General features: G+C 39.4%; 1 protein-coding gene across 8 annotated transcripts in view; it reads right to left on the bottom strand.

Annotated features, from left to right (window-relative positions):
- MICAL3 (microtubule associated monooxygenase, calponin and LIM domain containing 3) overlaps positions 1 to 24,882 on the bottom strand; it is a 165,981-nt gene that overhangs the window by 98,766 nt on the left and 42,333 nt on the right. For 7 of the 8 annotated variants that reach the window (XR_014228069.1, XM_082310800.1, XM_082310794.1 and 4 more), the window contains exons 2-11: positions 14,469 to 14,844; positions 7,806 to 8,013; positions 6,162 to 6,278; positions 5,363 to 5,464; positions 4,639 to 4,794; positions 3,966 to 4,066; positions 3,110 to 3,367; positions 2,397 to 2,512; positions 1,036 to 1,162; positions 437 to 530 (exon numbers count right to left, since the gene is read on the bottom strand). Coding sequence is in view for 7 of the 8 variants with exons in the window: in XM_082310800.1 (XP_082166926.1) it covers positions 437 to 530; positions 1,036 to 1,162; positions 2,397 to 2,512; positions 3,110 to 3,367; positions 3,966 to 4,066; positions 4,639 to 4,794; positions 5,363 to 5,464; positions 6,162 to 6,278; positions 7,806 to 8,013; positions 14,469 to 14,732 (1,543 nt within the window). In the remaining variant the exon portion in view is untranslated. Of the gene's footprint in view, positions 1 to 436; positions 531 to 1,035; positions 1,163 to 2,396; positions 2,513 to 3,109; positions 3,368 to 3,965; positions 4,067 to 4,638; positions 4,795 to 5,362; positions 5,465 to 6,161; positions 6,279 to 7,805; positions 8,014 to 14,468; positions 14,845 to 24,882 lie in introns of those variants that run through there. The other variant, XM_082310798.1, reaches the window with a different exon arrangement.

Raw genomic sequence — 24,882 nt, 5'->3', positions numbered from 1 at the left:
CAGAATAATGCAAGCAAAGTGAGGTTTCATTTAGTTAAGCCAAGAGATAAAATTAAGTAAAAGAAAGCATGAACATGAAAGACTGCTCAAGAAATACTTTCTGTTTGTAAGAATTCCAAGTTTACTGTTAGAGTGAATTCAGGCTAGGCTTCTGCACTAGAAGTAAGGACATTGTTATAGGATAAAGGAGGTGGGAAAAAAATGCTTGCAGAAGCAAATATGCTTCAAACATAACAGGATTATAAAGCAAGGGAAATTAGACAAACAAAAATATATTTATATGTTAATTGAAAAAATCAGACCATTGACGAAACAAATTGCTGGATACTTTTTCTAAACCAAAAGAGACTGGTTAAGTAATACTTTAGAGCCCTGCTGCTCTATGTCCTGCATTGATCCAGAATACCGAAAGGAATGGAGCAGTAGCCAGGCCTACCATTCCGAGTCAGCTTTGGTGTCCTGGAGTTCACACAGTTCTCTATTTCCAGGTGAATGTCTTTCAAGTCTCCTGTATTATACAAGTGGCGTACCTAAAATGACACCAAAAAACTAAAGATGACCAACATGCCCTGCACCCAAGATCCATACAGAAAAAGCAGGACAAGAAGGAGCCATCCCAAGGCACAAAAAGGAAGATAAGTACACTTATGTAGCAGAAATCTCTAGTCCAAGAACCCCAGAACAACAAAGAACAGCTAGTCAGTGCTGAATAGTCTAGCTGACTGCTGCTGCTCAGTGGATATCAAATTGCAACGACAGACTGCTACGCTAGATTATTACAAAGAAAACGTGCGCGCATGCACATGCACACACGTATAGATTTTATGTATCATTACAGCAAGGTTAAAACTGCCAAAATCAAAAATTCTCAAGCAGGAACAGAGGTCTACTCTTGACTGATATATCTGCTTTTCACTGCTTCCACGCTATACTGCCACATCAGATCACTATCTGTTCCCAAAACGTTAGCATGGCTTCACCTAAGGAAAGACAACACAGATCACAAGCATTCAGAAGCACCATTTGTCCAGTTACCTGCTGTGGCCGCAAGAAGTTGACGTTGATATTGGGATACCGGGTGGCGGGATCAATGCTGTAATGGCTGAAGTTTTTACTCACGTTCTCAGGGGTGGTCTGGGGCAGTAGCCTATAAATGCTTTCCCTTGGGAGAATAAAATTTTTAAAAAGTTTTAGGTTTTGAGGGCTGGTTTTGGGTGTGGTTTTTTTGTTTTGTTTTTAAAAGAGATGCATCGCTACGAATACTGCTAAGTCAATCCTGGAGAGATAAACAATCAGATCAGAAATCTAACCACTTCAGACATTGAATAGCTAAGTTTCAGTATAAGTGTATTAAAATCTGCAATTTAATACAACTCTAGAAATCAAAAGGAGGGAAGAAAACAATACATTAAGCATAACTGAAAGGGTTCCTCAATACAAGAAAGACATTGAGACATGGGAGCAACTCAGGAAGAGGGCCACCAAGGGGACCAGAGCACTTGCCCTGTGAGGAGAGGCCAAGGGAACTGCGTTTGTTCAGTGTGCAGAAGAGAAGGCTCAGGGAAGATCTTAGTGCTGTCTGCAAATGTCCAATGGAAAGGCAATAGAAGTCTGGCTCCAACTGCAACATTATCATCTTCACCATTTTTTTAAATTCGAACAAACGGAACTTTAAATATTCATTGTGCCATTTACACAATTTTTTAAATGATATTACAGTTCCTGATGGTCAGAAGGTACAGTTCCTTAAGTTTAAAATAGGTTCTATTAGACCTTGCTTTTACTTACTCCATCTTTTAATTTACCCAAGTTCTGATCTCTAAGATATCACCTTGAGTCACCAAAACAACACTCAACCAAAGATGATAAAAACATCAAGAACTCCATACTCCAAAGAAACACAAGATGTTCTTTGGCAAAATGATCAATTTAGGAGAACATGAAATAAAAGCAGGTCTTAGCTTCCTTCAAAGAAAATCATAGAAGATATTTACAAGACAATAGGGGATGGCAATAATTTTTGTCTCTGGTACTTTAAAGGCATCTACATCTTCATCTGCTTTGCTATTGCAAGGCTAGTGACAGTAAGCCAGGCTCATTTTCTCCATGTAATATCAGTAAGCACCAAAAAAAAAGACTCTTCGTCTAATCTGCTTTTATAACTAGGACCAAGAACAGCTGCAACAGTTCTTACTCCTCTATAAATATACTTCAGTTTATTAGGTCCTTGGGAAATTTTTTCTTCGATTGAATTATACCCACAATCATACTCTACAAAGAGTGAGAATTTGTATCTCCCATTCTGTCTATATATTTGTACTAGAAGAAACTGGAATGAATGATGAGATATTGGAGGATTACATTAGAACTGAAAGTGTATTCAATTTCTCTATTACCTCTCTGCAAGAACTTCCAAAGGACTAGCTCCAAGTGACCAACTTCGTACCATCCAGGCAGAGTCCATTGCAGCCAAAAATCCCCTGGCTATTCCAGTTCCCATTGGCCAAAATGGCTAATATTATAGTTTACAAAAAAAGCAGAGAAAGGAAAAGCATCAGTTAGGGAAAATTTTAAACAAATGTAAAGAATATATTCAGATGGTAATCTGTTGGGAAATTATAGCTCAGTAATTAGCTTAAAGCTCCACTCCCACTGGGGTAGTGGAAGCCAGATGTATGGTGAATTGCCCATGATCTCCCCCAAAGCCAGTGTTCCTCTGTTTCCAACAACAATTCATAGCCTGGTGTGCCTTAACACCTTCTTTTCAAGATTGTACTTTTTAAACCAACTACAACATGCTAATTATTTACAGGCCTACAGTAGGTTCTGTAGAGTCTAACTGTCCCAGTAAGAAGCAGATGGAACAGACATAACTTCAGAAAAAAAATCTCTGCACACATTTTCTTAAGCAAGATCGTTGCCATCCTCAGTATTCTGTTTTCCCAACACTCCTACCCTTCCTTCAAACCTCCCACTTTATTATATAATAAACAGCAGCTTTCCTTATAGTAACAATCTTATAGGCAGTGCACATTTTGGTGATAGGTGCAATAGCTTGTGCTTATGCTTCAATTCACTGTTTTACACATGATAAGTTTAAAACACAAACCTCTAAGAGACTGTCCCCGACCAGTGCCACAAGTAACTGGTGGCCATTCTGCTCTCGCACAAGGGCTGCATTCTCCGATGCATACATGCATGTGAAGTCAAACATGGCCACATCTGGCTGACCATAGTGATTGATGGCAAAGTCCAGCGATGGCAGCTGCTGATTAGTGGAGAAGTCAGCTGCTTCTCTGGCATAGTTTAGCAGAGCCTCCTGGTCCACATTCTCTCGTGAGAGTAATAACTCTGTGTCAGCATAATCCTGTCAAAAAGAGAATATTAAAAGTGAAATAGCCAAATCCACAAGTTTATTTAAAGACTGGTATATACAACAGTTGGCATTAAAACTCCTACAAATCCATTGATACAGGTTTGCCCTCTAATTTCTTTCATTCTATCTGTGTTTATGCTTCCAAGAGAAAATTTGTAAATCTTTTATTGCAAACAGTAATCAGTCCTACTATCATTTCTGACTGTGAAAGGGGTAAGAAAATTCTGAGCATTTCTCTTCACACACTGCAGATAAAAGGCACAAAAGCCCAGTCCTTATTTATTCATTTGTGGCCAAACCACTTCTAAATCACCTTCTGTCAGAATTAGATATATTTCCAATAGTTCCAATAGAAATCCCCAAATCTACAAAGGAATACATATTTGGAGAGGATAGATCTTATAACGCTCTTCTGATGGCCCAAAATACTTCAGAAGGGCATTAACCACATGTATTTCAGGTCTAAAATACACCTGTATAAAAACGTTACATGGTGCAAGAAGAGAGTGATTCCCTTCTTTCAGCATACTGAAAGCAAATTGCACCAAAATCATAGTTTATAGTGAGCACAGGAAAAGGTAATACCCACATGCCGTATCACTCCTTTCTCCAGCAAGCTCTGTTTTTTGGCAGTCATGACAAAGTAGTGTGTATCATCTTTGTAGTAGACAATGTTCTCCAAGTCAATACCTTGTGACAGAACAAAAGACATGGTAGTGAAGGAACAAGTTACATGTTACGTATAACACAAAAGCTCTATTGAAAGAAAGTAAATTGAAACTATGTGGTTAGAAAGCCTTAGAGAGAGAATGCCAAGCAGCTTTCTCCCATGCTTCTGATGACTTTAAAACATCAATCTTGAACAAAACCATAAACAGCACATTTCACCTGCATATAGCTACCTCTTTTAAAAAATATATTTATCATCACTCTAAGGTCTGCATTCAGATGTGGAGCGCAGGAAACTGAACTCAGGATTTAGACCTTTCCTATTTAGGTCTCAGATTTCCTGAAAACCTTCAGGGAAATAAGTTCTCCACTTCTGAACAAAAATGACACACATCTGAATGATACACATCTGCTTTGTACAGCTGTACAGAACAGCTGTAAAAATGGGGAAGTCAGATTTCAAAGAGAAACAGCAATGACTGACTTCCTTGCACAAGATGGTCATTTATTGATTAAATATGATACCTGAGTCACAAAGTTGTACTAATAAAGACAAATAGTTTTCACGGGAAATCTGGCAATTGCTGGCAAACCTGTGGCTTCTCGTAGATCCTGGAAGAACTTCTGGTTGAATATGAAGGCCACACCACTGATCTCTTCTACTTTGGCTTCAGCTGTGGTGTTGCGATTGATGAAGTTTGCTGTGATAGCAATTGCTAGTTTACCACGGAACTCTTTTCGGCGAAACCCTATGAGAAGGATAAAGTAGTAACACTGAAAAACAGAGCATACCTTCAGAGAAGGCTCAGCATGCCATAGACAGGTGCCCTCACAAAATAAAGAGAGAATGGATCTGATGAATTACAAACTCCTCCACAGAGAAAGCAACAACTGCTTCACCAGAAAAAGAAAAGCTCTTGTTTAGGGAAAAAGCTCCCCTCTCTTTCTTACTTCTTTTCCAAAAATTGCAACTTGCATCAAAAATAGTAAGACAGAATTCTCTGCTACACAGAATAACATTCAACACTTCAATTCCTACTCCCAAAAGTAAGAGCTACAACACTACTCAACTAAAGAAAAAAATGTAGGAAGAATTATCCAGGTCAAAACACCTAATTCCATTGCTAGTGGATAGGAAGAGGAAAAAGATGACCCACGTGTCTTTTGATACAAATGGATTTTTACATGGACTTTTAATCTCCCCTTTCACAAGTCAAATGTCTTTCCAGATTTTGATGGGTATGTTAAAGGCCATTTTTGTTCTAACTAATTTAAGAATAGGTTCTATTTGAAGGCAAATTACAGACACACCATTACCTTCTAAGGTGTTCCTCCTGCCATCCCCTCCAATGATTACTTCAAACTCATACTCAGATACTGGATGGGTTTTTGGGTGGACCAATGCACGCCAGCCTATTCCTGTTGATAAACTCCAAGTTAATGACAATATAAACAGCGCTCATAATAGAACAAATAATACATAAAACCACTTCACACTATCCATAATCCCTTCCTCACATGGTCAGTAAAGATACACTGCAGGACAGCTATATTGTTGACAGGGCTATTGCTGACCTGCACAGCCACTCTGTGTGAATCAGAGGCAGAGACAGCTCCGGTAAAACCCCCCTGACCTTTAAGGATCGCTACAACCCTTATAGCTTCTCTGCTATCCATTCAACTAATAGGATGCCAAAAAACAAGTAAGCCACCATCTCCCATGGTGATCAGAGAACAGGTTTCACAAAGATACAAAAAGCATAACATGGATCATTCACTGATATAAGTATCTTCAGTGAATGCAAGGAAAGGAGTTGTTTTAAAAAGGTGACCTCTAAGTGTAATAGACTTAAATATTTTAGGAGCAATTACGATCTACTGTGTTGTGGTCTATTTCTGTGTAGTACTTCAGGTGATTTTGTTTCATATAGTAACTAATTTGAATTTGTCACCAGAAAGAATAAATCCTACTAAAAATTCAAGCAAAAGTGTGTTAATTACTCTTATTAACAGAGCACGAGGAAAGGACTTAGAGTCATAAGCAGGGTTAAGGAGCAGGAGTCTGTATCCTACCATAACTTCCCCTTTCTCTACTACCCATTTCAATGCTACTTGCTTTCATTCTCCTGATCCTCTGGAGGGTAAACAAGCCCCTGAAATTCCACGTTGACATGGATCTCTATTCCCAAGATCAAGGCAACCTTCAAAAGGATAAGCTGGAGCTGACGGATACCTGCAAAAAAGCAGATGATAAAGAAATAAAAAGAAAAGAGCACAAGTGCCCATGTGTCACTGTTTGACATTACTGATAAACGCATTTAAAGGCCAGCTACTACTTTCTTTTTCCCCACTGTGTTCCCAGCACTTCATCCATGCAGCACTGGTGTGTAATATGACAGCATGCCAAGAAACTTCTATACAGCTGAAACCCCAGCCCTTTTCAAAGAATAAAAAGTAAATAATTTTTTTATGTTTCAGTCCCCAAATCAGCAACGAGGGAAACAACCAGAACATGCACTGCAGGAGAGGGAAGGAAGAGAGCACAATCAGGATTGCACTTCTGTCACAGGTGGCAACTAGGCATTTGAGAAGCCTAGCTGTAATACTGAACTGCACCTTCATTCTAACACGCCTGGGTTAGTGAGGGCATAGTAAGTTCCTCACCACCCCTTTCCTCTTCAGTTAATGTAGGTAGCGGGTATGAAAATGACAGTGTGCAAACTTTATTGATTTGAAGGAAGACACCTTACTGTCACATTTCAGATACTGAAATGAAAAAATGTTCCACCTGAACACTAAACTTCAGCTGTGCTGAGATACAAAAGAAGACAACATGCATAAAGTACTGGAAGAATAAAAACGACAAGAAATTGGAAGGGAAAAAGCAAATCTGCAAGACTGATGTTCCAAAGATCTCCCAGTTTTACCATTCATTGCAAAAAAAAAAAAAAAAGGCAGTTTTTTGCTTTGGACAAGAAGCCAAATCTTAACTAGTATGTTTGTGCCACTTTATACTTTACACTTATGCCCAGTGGAGAACACAGACTGGTGGGTAAAACCTGGCTGTGCCATGTCCAGTAACTTTTTGGAAAAAAAAGAAAAACTGAAAAACAACAACTCCTGCTCCACTAAAGCATTCAGTTTTCAAAGCAAACTGATTTCTCAGAATTTGAGAATCAAAATTATTCTCAATTTTAACATGTAAATCTCTATTTAATCAAAACTTATTCATAGGCTGACAGTGTTCTTAAAAATATCTTCATCATTCTTCCAAACATTAACAAAGCCAAAATTGTTCCTCCTTTTTCCAGATCAACATTCACACGAATGTTCAAAAGCATTCAGTAATTTTTTCTTTTTTACAAGTTGCTTACAATGCTCAAGAGAAACAGAATAATGTGGTAGCTGCAGGACTGTAACATCAAAAATATGACAATTATCCACTTAAAAAAAAAAAAAAAAAAGGTTTGAACCTTACATGTACTTTTCAGTTTACGAAAAAGATATGCCTTTGAAAGTAATAGGTATAAGAGATGATAGATATATATTGCATGTGTGATAATCTCATGGCACAACGTATTTCTTTCACAGCTGGGTCTAGCCCAAAATGCACTATGCAAAGGTAATGCTGAATTGTACTGTGAGGACTTGAGAGCAGTGATTGGTGCAGGCTGAATTTTAATGAGTTACCCCCATGCCCTCAATCACCTTTCCCCTATGAAGAATAAGTGCTGCTGTGTCTAGCAGCGGCTCTACTTACTGATATGGTCTATGGATCCTGCACAGAATTTGCCGTAAAACTTCTTGGCGCCAAGACCCCTCAAGTCATGTATGGTGAATGGCCACAAATGCAGCACATTATTGCGGGAAAAGGCATCCCTCTTTTCTATGACCACCACCTTGGCTCCTAGGAATGATAGGTCGATAGCTGTACGAAGGCCACAGGGTCCAGCCCCAATTATCAGACACTGCAAAACAACCAGCACAGAGTAACTAACTTTGCAGTCCTGGGAGGAAAAAGATGTTTTTACCACAGCTTCCAAGCACCTCACAGCTCTTAGGAGTAAGTGCTCTTTGTCTGCAACGTAAGCTGAAATTTCAGATCAGTCTTTCTATTGTTACCTGCCATGCTGTACCACTGATACGTTAAAGCAGTTACTACAACCTGAAAACAAAGCATACCACAGAGCAGTGAAAAGTTTGGAGAAGCAGGCAAGTCACCTGCCTCTTTTAAACTCTTATTTTAAGAAGAGATCCCAAGGCGTACTCTCCAAGCTACGTAATCACCTGGAGAACAGCAGTATTTCTGAAGGCTTCTCCCCATCATTCCACCCATATGCTTTTTTTTCTGAGAGAGAGAGAGACAGAGACAGAGAGAGAGAGACAGAGAGAGAGAGAGAGAGAGACAGAGAGAGAGAGACAGAGAGAGAGAGACAGAGAGAGAGAGACAGAGAGAGAGAGACAGAGAGAGAGAGACAGAGAGAGAGAGACAGAGAGAGAGAGACAGAGAGAGAGAGACAGAGAGAGAGAGACAGAGAGAGAGAGACAGAGAGAGAGATGATGTAGTGTTTTCCTTTCATCTTCCAAAGCCTGAGCTGGCCTTTCTTGAGAAAGTCTTCAGTAACACCAAAAATTCCTCGGCATCACTGAGTAGCATAGCAATGGCTAAGGCAGATAAATACAAGAGATGCTAGTGTTTTTATAAACATCATCATTTAGAGTAGCATAGACAGTAGTCACGTCAGAGCACTCTAACTTATGCCTATGCTGGTGCTTCTACTACTGCAGCAAAGGAAACTTCAGGAAAGTAAATACAATGTAAATATGATCCTTGTGTGACTACATAACTTTTATCAAAATACGTTTTCTCCAACCTAACCTTTGACATATCAAAGGTCTTTCATCTTCTCATATCTTTTTCCACTCTATTCACAAACACCATCAGAGGCTAATACACAACTTGAGAATGTAAAATACTTGCATATCTAGTGTTGGAAGTACTTTCGGAGAAACAAATGATACAGCAAGATTGTTTCTTTTAAGATTAAAAAACCCAAGATAGTCAGTTGACACTTCTTACTTACAGAAACCGAGGTTCACAAAGCAAGCTAGCATGTTTATGTGCATTCACAGGAATATAGTACACAGTCCATTTTGTCATACCATTTTTGTACTTTGATTTCTATTGGGTATAAACCAGACCCACAGAATAAAGACCTCACTACAGTGCTGACTGCTGCTGCTATGTGAGTATTTTCCAGATCCTTACATACCTTTACGGCTGGACAACAAAACCGTTTGAGAAATTCTTAAGTATGCTAAAACTTAACCAGAACCCAACCTTCTGATAAACAGCCTATCCCAAAGCAAAGCTCTTTGTTCTTTGATCATCCCCGTATGCCCATTTTTACAGGTCGCCACATTTTCACCAGTTATTCACTGGTGCATAAATTCTGCAAATGATGCGAAACTTCAAATATAAAGCCTGAATGATGAACAGAACAGTACAAGATACAGCAGTGACGATATAACAACCAACAGGCAAATTCAAAGTAAGACTACTGTATAAGATAAGAAGTCACATAAATCTGAGGGCAGAGATCCAAGTCTAAAGGAAAGGGAAGCGAAGAATAACAGCACTGCTTCTTTAGTAGCTTCAGGCACCTGAAGGCATATGGGAGAAGAGGCAAGCCCAACCACTGAGTTATTAAATTCCAAATTAGACTTGTATATTGAACAGGTATCCAACTTGTCATTTGTTAAAAGTGATAATCAATTAGGATCTAATAGGTTCTTCCCATTTAATATTGTTTTCTTTGTGGGTAAGTATAACTCTCAAACATCACTTAGTCTTTCTTTTTTTAAACTGTTAAGAAAATTAGCTGTGTGTATAATATTTATTCAGGTAATAATTTTGCTCATGTGACATCTCCAAAGAGACCGGATTCAATAAGCAACAAGACCACACTGAGTTGGGTGACTTATTCTTTGACAACTTTGGCTGTATAAAATAGTTATGATGGAGTGCACAACAGCAAAGGAATTGTACTAAAATCAGACTATTCTAACTCAGGTCTATGTAATCAAATTATAAATTCATTGTCTGTAATTTTGTCATAGAAATATAAAACCATTTTTTTCTCTACAACCTTCCCCTCTGCCCCCAAACAAGGATGTGGTTAACAACATCTAGGTTATGTTTAAGACTCTAGATGTTCTGGATGTAAAATATACGATACTCAGTGAAGTAACTCATGGCCAAAGTTGCCGTATTTTTTTTACCATCACAAAAATATTAAATTGTGTTGCTAGAAAACACAGGGAGTTTTAAGCACAATTAAAAACAGAAGAAAATACTCTGCTCCCTTTTCCACCTCTAACACTTCATCCAGTTTCAGATCTCTCATAGAAACCTACCTTCTGATACTCTCACAGGCAGCAGTAACTGCGTGAGATGCCAAGTACAGCCAAGTAAATAAAGGCAGCTACTGCTGTTCCTTGTTCCCTTTCCCCTCAATGACTCCAAGCAACTGCTGCAACTCCATGCACTAAAGCTGTCTCACCCCTCAGAAACACTTCTTGCTCAATATCTTTCAGGCAGATTATATTAAGTTTTCAGCAGCAACACCATGGTAATGGAACATTAAATGCAAGCTGAAATCCAGTATTCTCTGTATAACCAATGAAGAGAGAGCACTATTTGTAACTATTTACATCTTAACAACCCATCACCTCCAAGTCTTGCTTTCATGAACGCTGGTTATCTGAATTCTGGTTAAACTGGACGCTGGCCACGTGATGCACTAACCACCTAACTACTGCCCAGCTCCAGTCATGGCACTTCACCCCTGACCAATTTTTAAATGGGCAAGTAAGAGCTACACTACAGAGGCTGAGAACTTCAAAACTGGTATATGTTCAAGTGTATAGAAGCTGAGCTTACTAAAGAAATGACTGACTTCTTTTCCGATAACATAGCTAAAACCCTAATCTGTATTTTAAATCCCATCATCTCCACATGCACAGTTAAATTTCTGTATTTTTCAATCAGTGGTTTCCAAACTACATGAAACATTAGGAATATAAAACTAAGTGAGATAGGAAATATCAAATCAGATACGATTCAGTTCTCAAAAGGCCTCTACTTTGAATAGTTATGATTATGTCTTAGGAATTACATATAAACATTTAATTGCAGATACTACTAGGATACGAAACAAGTAATTAACAGAAACATATATGAAAAATATAAAAAGAATATATATATTTATCATTTCTTTACATTAAGAATTTCAACAAATTTTACATGTAAAGCCATACAAAAATCATTTCTCATCACAGGTATATATTCTTTAAGACATACTAACAAAAAAAAAAAATTAACTAAATTTCAGTTTCTCTCAGCTACTAATTTCACTACTCAAAATGGCATGAATCCACAGTCCATGTTTCTGGGTTGGGGCAGAGGGGGTGCCACCTTTAATTTATTCATCATCCACTCTTTTCACTTGTGTTTCTATACAGCATCTCACCAACAGTTTCTTAGAAACACTGGCAAATTACTCTCTGGCTTGCCTCCACTCCCCTTCCTCTTTGCCTTTACTCTCTTTCTTGTCACCCATACAGGAGAGCGGCTACAGAATAAGCCCTCCCTTTCCTCTAGTAGAGACCAGTTCTGCATGATCGCTGACACGTCCACTGCAATCATTCCCCACTCCCACCCCTCTGGTCCTTCACACTGACACCAGCAAGTTTTGAGGTTTCTCTCTCATCATTAAATGAGGGAGAGTCACGCATGACCCCGTGAGTCTCTCTGTTTATCTCGCCACCATCTCATCTCCAAGATCACTGCATGCCACTTCTACAATCACTCTCTTGATCCCGTTTCTCCAATTCCATCCTACACTCTCTCTATCTTAGCTTTGGTTTAGGCTAAGCCTTGGGACTATACAAAATCTCTAGCAAACTCTTTAGTCAAACATCACTCCCAGTATGCTTTACCCCTTTTACCCACTTTTCGACTGCCCTTGAAGAGATGTTTTATAGACAGTTGGCTACACGTATTTCTAGAAAGCGTGTCGTTTTCTGATTTCTTTTAAGACTCAGTACTCCACTATATCTCCAGCTATTCTTTCAGAACACTATCTGAAGGATTTCCCTCATTTCTCCCACTCCTCTCACCACCAACTTCCCACAGGGCTTTGCCCATCATCTCTTCATCATCTTCCTCTACAACCTGCCTTTGCATCACTTCATTCACAGGCACTGGTTCAATCAGCTTGTCAATCCTGTAGATTCACAGAACTTTTCCAACTCAGAGTTGACTACTTTTTGTCCAAGCTAAAATCTCTACCTTTCTGACATCTCCTTATGGCTGCCTAGTTGTCAATTCAAGCCCAACATGATAAAATGAAGCTCTAACATCCTTCTAAACTCACCTCACCGCTTCTAGGTAAGTGTCACAATCAATTTTCTGAATGTCTTTCACAGCTGAATGTCAACGTCCACTCATATCTATTTTTTTGTGTGTCCCCATAATCAAGCACTATCAAAGCCATATGCTTATTCTTCCATTAAGCCTCTTCTTGTGTTGCATCTCTATTATTGATGCAATGTTTTCTTCAGTGTTAAAAAATACAGTCTTGCCCACTAAGATATATTCAGAGCCCAGATGCAAAATCACTTTCAGTCTATTACTTCAAATAAGTTAAAATACCTCTACATTCTTCCGCAGCTTGCTCAATCTCTTTCTCACTGAAACATAAGCCACCTGTCTTCATTTCACAGCCTTCAACACCCTATTTCAGTTCTACCCATCATGTTTCATTCAAAATAAGACCAATTCCTGAATCCAAGGAATGCAAAGTGCAGTCGAGTTTTCAGAAAAACAATTTTGAATTTTTCCCCCATGATGTCCGCAGTGCTTGGAAGGTTATTCCTAAATATACTCAAAAATCACTACATTTATCTTCCAGTAAGTCCTTCCTTTCTTATGCTGCCTGAAAAATATAAGCCTTAACCGTGGTTGGACTTTTGGAGTGTTAAAGCCAGTGCCCACTGTGATGACCAACACTGCCCAATTGTTTTATTGTATTCCAAGTTAATCTATATGCACCTGCTATCTATAATCTGATGTACCAATTGTAAACTTTTTGAGGAAAGCATTATCTTTACAAGACCTAGGACAAGCAGACCTCGGTCCATCAGTAATTTTTCCAAGTGTTATTGTAGTAATTAATTATAAATGCCACCATCCATATGAAAATGGCCATTGGAAAGTGAAACAGAATAAACAATCAAGAAACTAACATAACTTTCTGGTATCTAGTGGGGAATTAAACTTCAGTCAACAGATCTGAAGTGACAGACATATCCTAAGCAGGATATAGTTCCCTCTCAGTTCTCTACTGAGGAATTAGTCATTAATTCCTCCTATTAAGATATTTCCTTCTCCCAAAAGCTGAATATTCAAGAGAAGAAGAAGCATCTATTGTCTTCAATGAAGGAGGACAGAATCCTGTTCTAATTTTATCATATTCTGCACTATTGTCCTTTTTTAAAAAAGGAAGAGTATATGATTATTTGCGAAAATAACCTATTCCATTCACATTTTGATGAATGATATAAAGAACTGCTTTCAGTAACAACAAAACAAATAAATAAGCTCATACTGTACAGTCCAACAAGAGTGCAGCACATAAATACCAGCTCACAATAATTCAAGTTAAAAAAAAAATTTGGGGTGGGGTGTAAAAGCAGGAATTCCTGCAGTAAATACCACACATACCAACCTTTTAAAAGGAATTGGTATGAGATTCCACGCATTTTTTTTTCTCTGAACCTGGAATACAAGTGATTACTTTCTAATTAACGGTAAATAGCATATTTTTCAAGCTTGGCAAGAAAGTTCACTTTTCTTGAGAGATTCATGAGAATTTTCAAATTAAAATTGGAAATTTCCAAACATACGTATTTTTTTATCTAAACTCCAACAGCAAATTTCATGTCCCTGTTGTTGTCTAGTGTAAAAAAAAAAAAAAAAAAGCCTACCAAGATTAAAGGTTTACTAATTAAGATTTTTCTAACCCATCTATAGTATTGATGCCACAAAAACATAAACTTGCAGGCTGCTTCTCCTGAATAAATTACAAACATTCTGGTAATTCCCAAGGATTTCCACTTAGCTTCCCCTATTCAGGTCGGCAGTCAAATTTGGCAGCAGCAAATGCAATTTTTGATTAAGAGTCAAATGCTAACTAATTGTGACTATATTATAAATAATACGTGTGAGAACATTCCTTAATCTTCCCTGGGCTTATACTGACACCAGGCAAACGTCTTTCTACATTGAAACATTTTTATTGTGTATTCCAGAGACACACTGGGTAATAGTTGTTTTGATCAACGTGAATAAATCTCTTACCTTCGTGTTGGCGCATGCTTTCCCCTTCTTATAGTCCTTATGGCTGCCTCGTTTATCCAATTTGGCCCACAAGGCTTTGGCTTTCCAGTAATTTAGCTTGGACTTGAGTTTGTGATAGAAGGAACGATAGTCCTTGGGCTTTAGTTCTAGATAGTCACAGAGCTCTTGGAAAGCCTTGAGAGTCCCCTTGCAGGTTGAAGCCTGGACAAATCTGTCAAAGAGAACATGAGCCTGGTTCACCTTCTCATTCTTACTTTCCTCCATGCTTCACACTTCGCAGCTGCCCTGGGGGGCAGCTGTTCTCTTCCAGTCTGCCAGATTTCCCGATGCTGCTCTGCTGAGCCACTTTCACCTCTGGCTTACAAGCATTATTAACCTATAAAAATAAAAAGAAGAAAACATAACTGAGCTTGCTTTCCTCCATAATGGAGCTAACTTTCCAAAATTTTGTCTAAGCCTGCTGAACTGAGAGCCCAGATTCCCAGTAACTAATAAAGCATCAGTCCTAAGTAAGTCAACTGATCAATACCCAAGGAGTCCTGCCCAAGCTGACTGAAGCAGAGCCTTCCAAGGCTCACTGAGCCTCACTGCAGACAGTGGGACATCTCGCCTCTGTTAAACCACAAAATACTTTACCTGAGCCAGTCCCTAGAAAGTTTTATCAAAACTCATTTCACATGAACAGCAGAGAAGTTACAAGTAAACTGGCAGATATTATGTGATGTTTGTAAGTAGGCAGAGGTTTTAAAACAAAAGATAGACTTACTAATGTAGCAGTCACTGTGGTAACTGGATGGTTACATGCTGGTCTTAAAAACACTACTACCACAAAGTACCTTAGGAGTTGGTATTCCACCAGTAAAATAAGTTTGGGTTCCTTCATTATAAAAGGACATGTGTCTTTGCTCATGGTAAATAGAGTAGAGGAAAGAGGATGGCATAGCACAAGTTGATATTTCCATCAGAGTCATTGCAAACACTGCTTTTGTCCAGTGACATAACAAACCCAGTGATGGCTACTGCAATCCTAGAAGGAAGTTAAGCCTGCTAATAGCAATCAAATGCTTAAGATGTCAAGACTGAAAAAAAGAAAAAAGCCTGTCTGTGTTGCATCAAGCAGTATAAACATTTGCCTTACCTAGAGACTATGTATATATTCCTGTGAGTAAGTAAACAGCTTAAGAGCGAAATGTGGCTGATGCATGATCCTCACAAGATTCTCATAGTAGTTCCTCTATTCTGTGGTTTTCAGCTTCTTTTGATATGCAGGTCCCTATAAAATTTTAGGTGGTAGTTGGGCTTCTCAGCAGATTAAATATGCTAGCAGGAGGTCTGCTACTCATAGTTGCTTTTCTAGGATCCCTCAGAAGCAGCCTGAAGACCTACAGAATGAATTGTTTGGATCACAAATAGCAGATTTTGTTTAAAGAATAGATATTTTCTCTCCCTCTCTCTTTCTTTTATATATAATAAAGCTCTTTCTTCCTTTTATAGATAATATGAAGTACATACATACAAGAGATTGCTCTCTAAGAAAGACTAGTTCTCTGTCTTCAGATAGGAGGGCAGCATGGGAACATATACAGGAACTATGGCAGTGAAAGCATTTCTGAGGTGCTTTTTGTCATTTGTGGGTTTTTTGGGTGGTTTGGTTTGGGTTTTTTTGTGGTTTTTTTGTGGTTTTTTTGTGGTTTTTTTTGTGGTTTTTTTTTTTTTTTTTGCAAAGGGTATTAAGGTAAAAAAGGAAATATGTGGACTTGGATAAAACCTTTTAGATTCTCACCAGCTCTTTTCCTGCTTCCAGCAGACAGGAAGCCAAGTCAAACATTACAGCTCATGTCTCTTCCCATCCCGTATGACAGCTCTGCAGCAGTTTATTTGGGCACTCCTGCATTTCACCCTAACATGGTATTTATTGCTTACGTTTAGAAGTAGCAAAGGAGACCTGGAAACCTTTACCTACAGCCACAAACTGTTTGCTATTAAAAATAAAAATAAAAACTTCCTACAGAAGCCACAGTACAACAATGGGTTATACCGGAGAACGTGATTCTGACTTTTTCAGGGCAACTGCCTTAGAAAAACAGCTTCATGTGTGCTGAGTCTTCTAACTGGCTGCTAGTGATGCTATGTCCATATCAGTACTGCGCACTAAGCAGGATGGAACAAACTGCTTTCCTTACTTTTAATCTTAACTTCACTGTTGTGAAGCTTGAAACATGCTCCAGGCTTGCACCTCAGGGTAACCACTGCACTACTGCGGAGGTCTAAGACACTGTGCTTTAAGCCTGTGTCTCCTTTTCTGTTCTCAAGAAGAATGCTATAAAGAGCTCCAACAAATCACCTCTTAAGATGAAGAAGTAATTTCAGTGCATCTGTGTAATACAGATGCAATGAAACAACTACAGTCTAAAGCCATATGCCTCATTAATCAGCACAACGTTGCAAGTTGAATACTATTTTGTGTTATGTTTCCCCCACCTCCTGCACCGCACTCTACCACCCAAACACTCACTTTACAGCAGTGCTCCAGGTGACTGACACTTCCTAAGAAAAAGCAATAGAAGTTATACGACCTAAATTCAGTGGAGTGGCAATTTAAGTCTATTAGTCCACAGTCCATTACTGATATATCCAGATGTAAGGACAACATAGGTTTCATTCCTTACTCTTGCTTCTATTGCACTCTTTCACCACAGGAGTGAAGCAGCACTGGTTCTCCACTGCTCAGAGAGATCCTGAAGTTAAAATCCAACCCACTTTCATTCTAGGAACTTACTGCTTTGTGTTCAAGGTTTGCCAAGCCAGGAGACAAACCTGCAGAAGCCAGTCATTTTACGGAGCGGCACATTTATACAGCAGTTCTGCCGACATCCCATTTCACGCAGGCTGTGAAGTCAGTTATGCCCACAGGTCAAATACAGAGGCTTCAGTCACTGCAATTAGTCACTCCCCAGAACTCTGCATTCTTGATGTAAACACCCAAAGCCCTTGGAACCCGTGAGCAACACGTCAGAGATCATGGAAATTACAGGAGGCAAAGCAAGGGCAGGCAAGAATTATTTGCCAGGTTTCCAGGGTATTTGTATGCCTTGTTGGCTATCCTGCAAGTCTGCAGTATCCTACGTGTTTTGTCTCGAGGCAGCTGATTGCTGACTCAGAAGCTCTGTAAATTCCTTGGCTGGAGTGTTGGGAGAGAAAGACAAAGCCCGTGAAAAAACGCATGCAAGAACAGTGTTCGTGTTGCTGTTTACAATAATAGCATGAAGTTGTCACTGACTCATGACTGCAAGTACGCTCAGGATCTCCAGCGCTTGCCCAGGACAAAAGAAACCAACGAAAAACTGAGACACAGGCAATGAATAATTCCAGGTGGTGTTTCCTTCCCACAGTCACCAACGGATGCAGGAATATGACTATTTTACCAAATACACACAGGAGAAAAAGTCCAGTGCCCTACTTCTGTCAAATGCAAGAGATAGGAAGAGATTTTGCAAGTGGTACACATAATGAATTTGGTTGTACAAATTCAAGTTCCTGCAGAAAGCGTTGCAAATGCAGGGCTCCTATATTCCATGCCAATACACCCCCATTATAGGAGTCACCCTCCCTGCATTTTCCATCCTGATTTTGTTAAAAGTGCTCATTCAACTAATGACTTGAGCCTGTAAAAATAAAATATTATGGGAATGTGTTTTCCAGCATTCTTCTCCATTTTTTTTCCAGCGGAAACTATCGACTTAATGCCATCTAAATTCACAGCTTGTTCTGTCTAGCTTAAGACAGCATTTTGAGTGAATGAAACATTTGCCAAAGTAACTGCCCGGCTCCACTTCAGAGTGCTGACTTTCTCTGAGCACAATGTAAATACTTTCTCATATTGTGATTATTCCACAGCCAGGCAAACACCACAGATGCACCCTGACAGACAAATCTCTGAGAAGTCAGAGATCAACAAACTGCAGTACTGTATGGAACCTGAAAGCAAGTTGGTCCATCAATCATAAAACTACCAATAGCTCCAATAGCCTCAATTTCCATTGATTTCCTTTCTCTAAATTTCCAGTTCCCCAGCAACATTCCCTATGCCCTTGTCTCCCTTTCATGGCCCCTCAGCTTCTGCCTAAGCGAGACTCAGTAACATGCTCTGGAAACTCTGAGATTACTGTAGTACCTAGGCAGCCAGTACACACTTGCAACTTGGCTAGCAAAAGCCTAAGCACAGATTATTGTTAAGCTTATGCTGCAGACAGTGGGGACACCTATTTTTGTCTCTCTCCTCCACCCAGCCTCCAGTTTTCTTGTAGGAAACCAATTACCTTCAAGACTTTTATTCCCTGTCAAATCTGGATGAAATTGTTCAAAAGTTATTAAGGATGAACTGAAAAGCAGATGGACAAACGACTCAATTCATAAGCCTCCCTTCTTTAGGAAACCACACTAAAAAAAGTCTTTATTCCAACAAATGAAAAAGCTCTGTTTTCATTTCCAGGATTGACTTATTTTACTTTTAGCTAAAACTAAAGAAATGGACTTTGCTACAATATGTTCATGACTTTCTAAGTGATCACGGGGATCAAAAAGTGCAGGTTTAGGGCAGCAGTAAGACTGTGGAACAGATGGCAAAAAGAAGACAATTTTGACAAGAAAAGCTAAAGCCAGAACTGGCAATTATTTTAGCTCCATATTATGCAGACAAGGAATGGGAAAGCAGGAGGACAAAGGCGTGGTTGCCATTGTTTGCAGCTTCCCTTTTATACCAGATGGAAAAAAGGAACGTCAGCACTGTCCACAGTATGTTTTAAGATGGTATTTAGATCTGCTCCCATTCATAAAATTCAATACTCAAGCAAATATACTGGCAAAAATATGTTTGTGTTTTAATACGCTTATCAAACCTGGTTTGGTGGGCTTCTGCCCACCATATGGGAGTGAGTCTTTTGGGTCTCCACCTCTTTCCTGTCTACTCCCCCTCCCAAGCTAGGACGAAAGTGGGAGAAAGAGAGATCAAATATGAACTTGGTTGCAAATAGAAGAATCCATTCTTAAGGAGAAGATCAAAGCACATGTACAAACAGTTCACAGAATTCTCACATCAAGAAAAACTCAATCCACTAATGATTTGAAAAGAAATGCAAATTATATCCAAGAATATGGAAACATACAAATACAGAAGTAGTTACAGATAATATATTGGTTCCCAAATTCATATCAAGGTACTGAATAAAAACATGTGTGTTGTTCATTACTAACTGTTTCTTAGAGTGCTACAACATGAGTACTGAAAACATTAGACCTACAAAATAAAACCTTTTATCTATATGAATTCAACAAACAGACTATTCTGCTGCTCTGTCATGCAAGACTCTTTGATCACAGCAGAGTCCCTATGCTGAATGAACACCAACATAAAGAAAGACGCCAAGAAACAGATCATCTCTCTTTGGAAGAAAAAAAAAAAAAAAAAAAGAAAGAAATTATACCAAGGAAGAGGTAGATGTCCCCTTATAAGATGATAAGGGAATAGTAGGCCATCTGGATAGCTGTCATATTGTAAGACAAGCTTCAAGAAGAACTACCAGCTTAAATACCTGACACAGCCTCGTAACAGGGAGATCCTTCATAGCACAAATCCTCACATTGGGCGACCAATAACCAATACAGTGATCCCTTCTCACCTAGCACCAACTCAGCAGCTGTGTGTTTGGGAAGCTGGGGACAGTCTTTACATCTTGGAACTGTCGCCATACTGTGAAGAACCACACAGTACTCTATACGTACAGCAAAAGAAAATTTATTTCTCAAAGAAGTAAATGTGCTTTTATTCCAATGGTAGAAAGTACTACATCCCATTAGAATCAAAACTCTCATGACAAACTTTCTGGAGCGTTGCCATTAACGCAGCAAGTCATAGGAGCAACACTTCCCTTTACAGGCCTCCCAAAACCCAATGACATACGACAGCAAAGGCTCCATTTGTTATCTGAGTGGTGAAATTCATGCATCTCCCACAAATCCTCCTGAGAAAACACAAGTCCTCAAAACACAAATCCGCCTGTTTCAATCTAGGGAGCCCTCAGTCTACAAGCATTTCTCATGAAGACCATAGCCCACATCTGTAGGCAGTCAGAATGTGGGCATTTTCTGATGAACAACACATATCCCACTTCTACGGTAAGTGTACAATCACTTCACAGTGGGTGAAGATGACCACTACCAGGCTGAAGCACATGGAGGTTTCTCACTCCACCACTTACCAGGGCAAGAAGGCTGAATGTCATTCCCTCATTTGAAGTGCTTTGAAGCTGTTCCTGATGTTACATTACAACACAGAAACCCATCCAAAAGTTAGTTCCTACCAAGTTTCACAAGGTGGACTTTCCCAGAGTTCTTCAAACACTATCAAATAACCTGAGGAAAGCTCCTATACCAAGAAGAGGCCTCGAAGAAATGACTGGAATGACACTTTCACAAAACTTTATTTCTATGACTCCAAATGGGGATAAAACAAATCAGTCACCTTAGCACAGCAAGACATACCAGCTTTTGACATCGTATAGGACATGGATTGATTAATCTTTCTGAGCCAACATGCTATGCCACAAGAAAATGAGGTTTTCAGAAGGCTTTACTGAACATTAGAGAACAAGAGCATTGTTCTGACCCAATTAGAAATTTTGAGCAGAACGAAGACTGGAGGCTACAAACACACTGTAATGACCTCTGCAGCCCAGTGAGCCAAGTCCTCTGAGGCCTTCAGGTTCTACTAGCACACTGATCACCCCAAGCCATTCCACAACACAGTGAGAAAACAAACAGAGCCTGTATTTTAAAAAAAAAAAAAAAAAAAAATCTCTTAAAAGAAATCCTCTAATGAAACTCAGATGAACACACTTTTAAAAATTTATATAAGCAAAGGCTTGTGTTTGTCAGAACCTGGTACCAAAGCACAGACTGCAAGGATCACAAAAGTTAATGCAGGAAAGATAACCAACAGGGACAGATACAACCACATGATCTGCAAGTGACAAAAGGAAAAAAATTACCATTCTTTAAAGAGCACGTAAAATGGTTCATGAGATCTGAAAAGTTAAAAGGTCCACCATCTAATGTAGTACATGCTTGCCTTCTATTATATGCACTTTTCTCTACTTACATGCTTCAGTTCTCCCTTTTGCTACCTAATTCTGCCTTACACAGGTCAAAGATGACTAGTCACGTAGACTCCTGGGGTCCAAACTAGGCTGAACTTACCAAAGCCACCTTCATTTGGGTCATCAAAAGAAACGTCTTAACACCTTAGAAGCACACTCAAAGACTGGTCATTTGTGCCAACATTTATTCTAATCAAGGCAGATGGCTGCCTGGACTTCTAACTCCAAGGCTTGCTCCTCAGTGTTTTGGTAAATACCAGACTCTCACAAAACAAAGAGCAAATATTCCAGTTACAGACATTAAAAATGTACATGGGAAAGCAAGTTTTATTTGTGCTGCTTCCAACTCTCAGCTGTTATGTGTGTGGAAAAGAGGCAGGCACTTTCTCAAAAGAAGTGGTGGAGGAGAAGTGAGTTAGAAAACAGGATTAAAAGATTCATAATTCCACTCTCCACACACAGTCAACTAGCCAAGGCATCACAAATTGAGTACACTGCCCAGAGCAGTTCAAACAGATTATTTAGTGGATGTATATCCTGTTTCTGTGGGGGAAGACTATGGATAGCAGAGGGACTTAAAAATTTTGGATTTTTTTTTTCCCTAATGCAGATCTTGCAAGACTCTTTTGGGAGCCAAGAAACTTAAGTAAACACACATTTGAATAGAAGAGCCATAAAGATTTCTCCAATCCACAAACCACTTCATTTAGAGGTTGTTAAACTTTAAAAACAAAACAAACCCCAAGCTTTATTCTAGGAAAAGTCCAGGAAGGGCTGGGACCATGCTACAAGCCGTGGGTGCAACTTCAGCCTTTATAATTGCCAGGTAAAATAGACACACAGAGCTCAAAAAACACCTAAGAAAATGGACCTTAAAGCCAGACCTCCAGAACTGCCACCTCCTTTCCCTTAACCAGAAATGTCTAACCAGGTACAGCATGTCAAGGACTCATCTGCAGATGAGGACCAGCACCTTACTCACTACCTGCCACATACCTTCGCTTGTCATGTTAATATATCCAGCACTCTGTATCCCAGCTATCACATGCCCCAATGTGCCACTGCCCCCAACCCCTGCATGGCCAACAGACCAAAGCCCCAGCCGCACGCTGACTCTCTCAAGTTTCACTGCTGCCAAAGAAAATCCCACCGTGTGTTTATAACCACTGATGGGTGTACCTTACTCATGTAGCTCAAATCGCTACACCTACCCTTCCTTTCTCCATAAAAGTTGTGCATGAAAATGTGTGCTGTGTAGTCTCTCTAAATACCTAAAACCAGGAATGGCAACGGCAAGGAACTCAATCTAGGGCAGACACAGCAGGCTGTTTCTTGATGCTCCGCAGGCCATCACAGGCCTGTATTGTCCTCCCACATTAGTCACCAGATTAGACCATAATATACAATTAAGCAATTTCATTTCATTTTGCAAATGCAGGGAATTAGACACCTCAGCAAGAGCAGTACTGACTAAACAGAGTTTGAGCAGGACACAAAGCAGGATTTGAAGGGAGCCAGAAAGAGAGTGGTTTCCATCATGTTTTGAATTCTCTTTTTTTATAATGACTGGAAGATTCAGTATGGAGCTATGCCTCATTTTCATGGTAGAACTTATTTGTCTAGACTCCTAAGGCATGGGGGCTTCTAGATAACAGAAAAGATGTGTTCAATGGACACAATGTTAAATCCCAATTCATTAGATGACAGGAAGAAAAAACACACACAATAACCCTATAACTTTTTTTTTTTTTTTTTTTTCTTCACAAATTCATACATTAGGTCATTTAACTGAGGTCTATTCCACAGGTCCCACAAAACTCTTCTATAACCTGTCCCAGGCTGAATTCCTGTAGACATGTTTTTATTCTCAGAGGGGAAAAAAAAAAATATCTATCCAGGCTTTTCCACAAAGCACTCTCCTACTGTACTTACATCTTGGAGTTCTTAATTTGACAGTATCTTAAACTTAGTTTAGTATTAACTCTTGATAAATTTACTCATGTAAATCTTTCCTCTTCTAAAGATAAGAATACCCACCCTTTGCACTCTGGTACACTCCACAATCTTAAGTAACAATAATAATTTTAAAAAGCAAAGCAAAATCCAACCCTTAGCAACTAACAAACTGCACTGTGAGACTGTCAAATGGCAACTTATCACATCTAGCAGCTTAATGAAAATTCATCTCTATTACACAATCCTGTGTGTCTAATACTTCCCATCATTCATTTTCCTCACAGGTACAAGGAAAGCTTTTACCAGGAGACAGGAATATATTGTAAGCAAATAACCGGTTTAACATTTTGGCTAAACTACGACAAACAGGTAGAATAAAGAAGTTCTCATGCTACAAAATATACCAAAAACTTGAAAGGTAATCCAGATTATAGTTATAGTACGGTAAAAACAAAACTTGTAACACAGAACTTTCAACTCTGGACATAAGTTAATATCATTTGCACATACTGTTACATAGCTTAAAAATAGCAACCAGGCAATATGTTCCCCACTTGGCTGGACATTTGACTCTCAGTAAATGCCGAAACAGTTTCAGTTGGCCAGATAGCGATTCCCCTCCAGCCGCCGAATGCACAGGAGATGCCTCTCTCAGCAAAGACCATGCCAAGCTCAATGCCTCGAGCAAATGAAAATCTGTTAGGAAATCAGCTACAGAGGAAAGAGGTGGAGGCGGTTTGGTGATTTACTCTCCTCTCCCTGAGGCTTTGGCAAGCAGTTTCTGAAATAAGATGGCAGTCATCGCTTCCAGAGGCAGACATTACTAGTCTGCTCAAATACAGCTGCACCGGTGGGGACATGAAAAGACTTGGTACGAATTAGTCAGAGATTTAATCCAATCTAAGTGTAGGGATGCCATTCAGCAGAATTTGTTCCTAGTAGCAAGCACACATAAAAGCTTCTCTCTTTGCCTTTCATCCTCAAGGACCTTTCTGTCTAGTCTTTTTAATTCCATCCTCCTTTGGATAAAGGCCATTCCTCTGCAAGGATATCTGGGGGTCTGAGGCAGATATCCTTAGCTGAATCTCCCAGCTATCTGGCAGAGAAAGTTGGTCTGTGAGAGGGCACAAGCATCCCCTTCACTTAATGCAGGTCTGAGAGCCCCCATCAAAGGGCCTACAATCACCTTTTGTGCAATACATCTAAACACACCTCTTTAACAGCCCACTGTTAAAGCTCTCAGTGGTCATAGAGAACTACCGCACTGTGAAACAACGTGAAACATCCAGCATGGTTCGACAGCC

The sequence above is a fragment of the Platalea leucorodia genome, assembly GCF_965183815.1.
Source record: "Platalea leucorodia genome assembly, chromosome: 4".
In the NCBI taxonomy this organism is placed as follows: domain Eukaryota; kingdom Metazoa; phylum Chordata; class Aves; order Pelecaniformes; family Threskiornithidae; genus Platalea; species Platalea leucorodia.
Note: the sequence above shows the minus strand (reverse complement) of the source record. Positions and strands in the feature narration are given on the sequence as shown.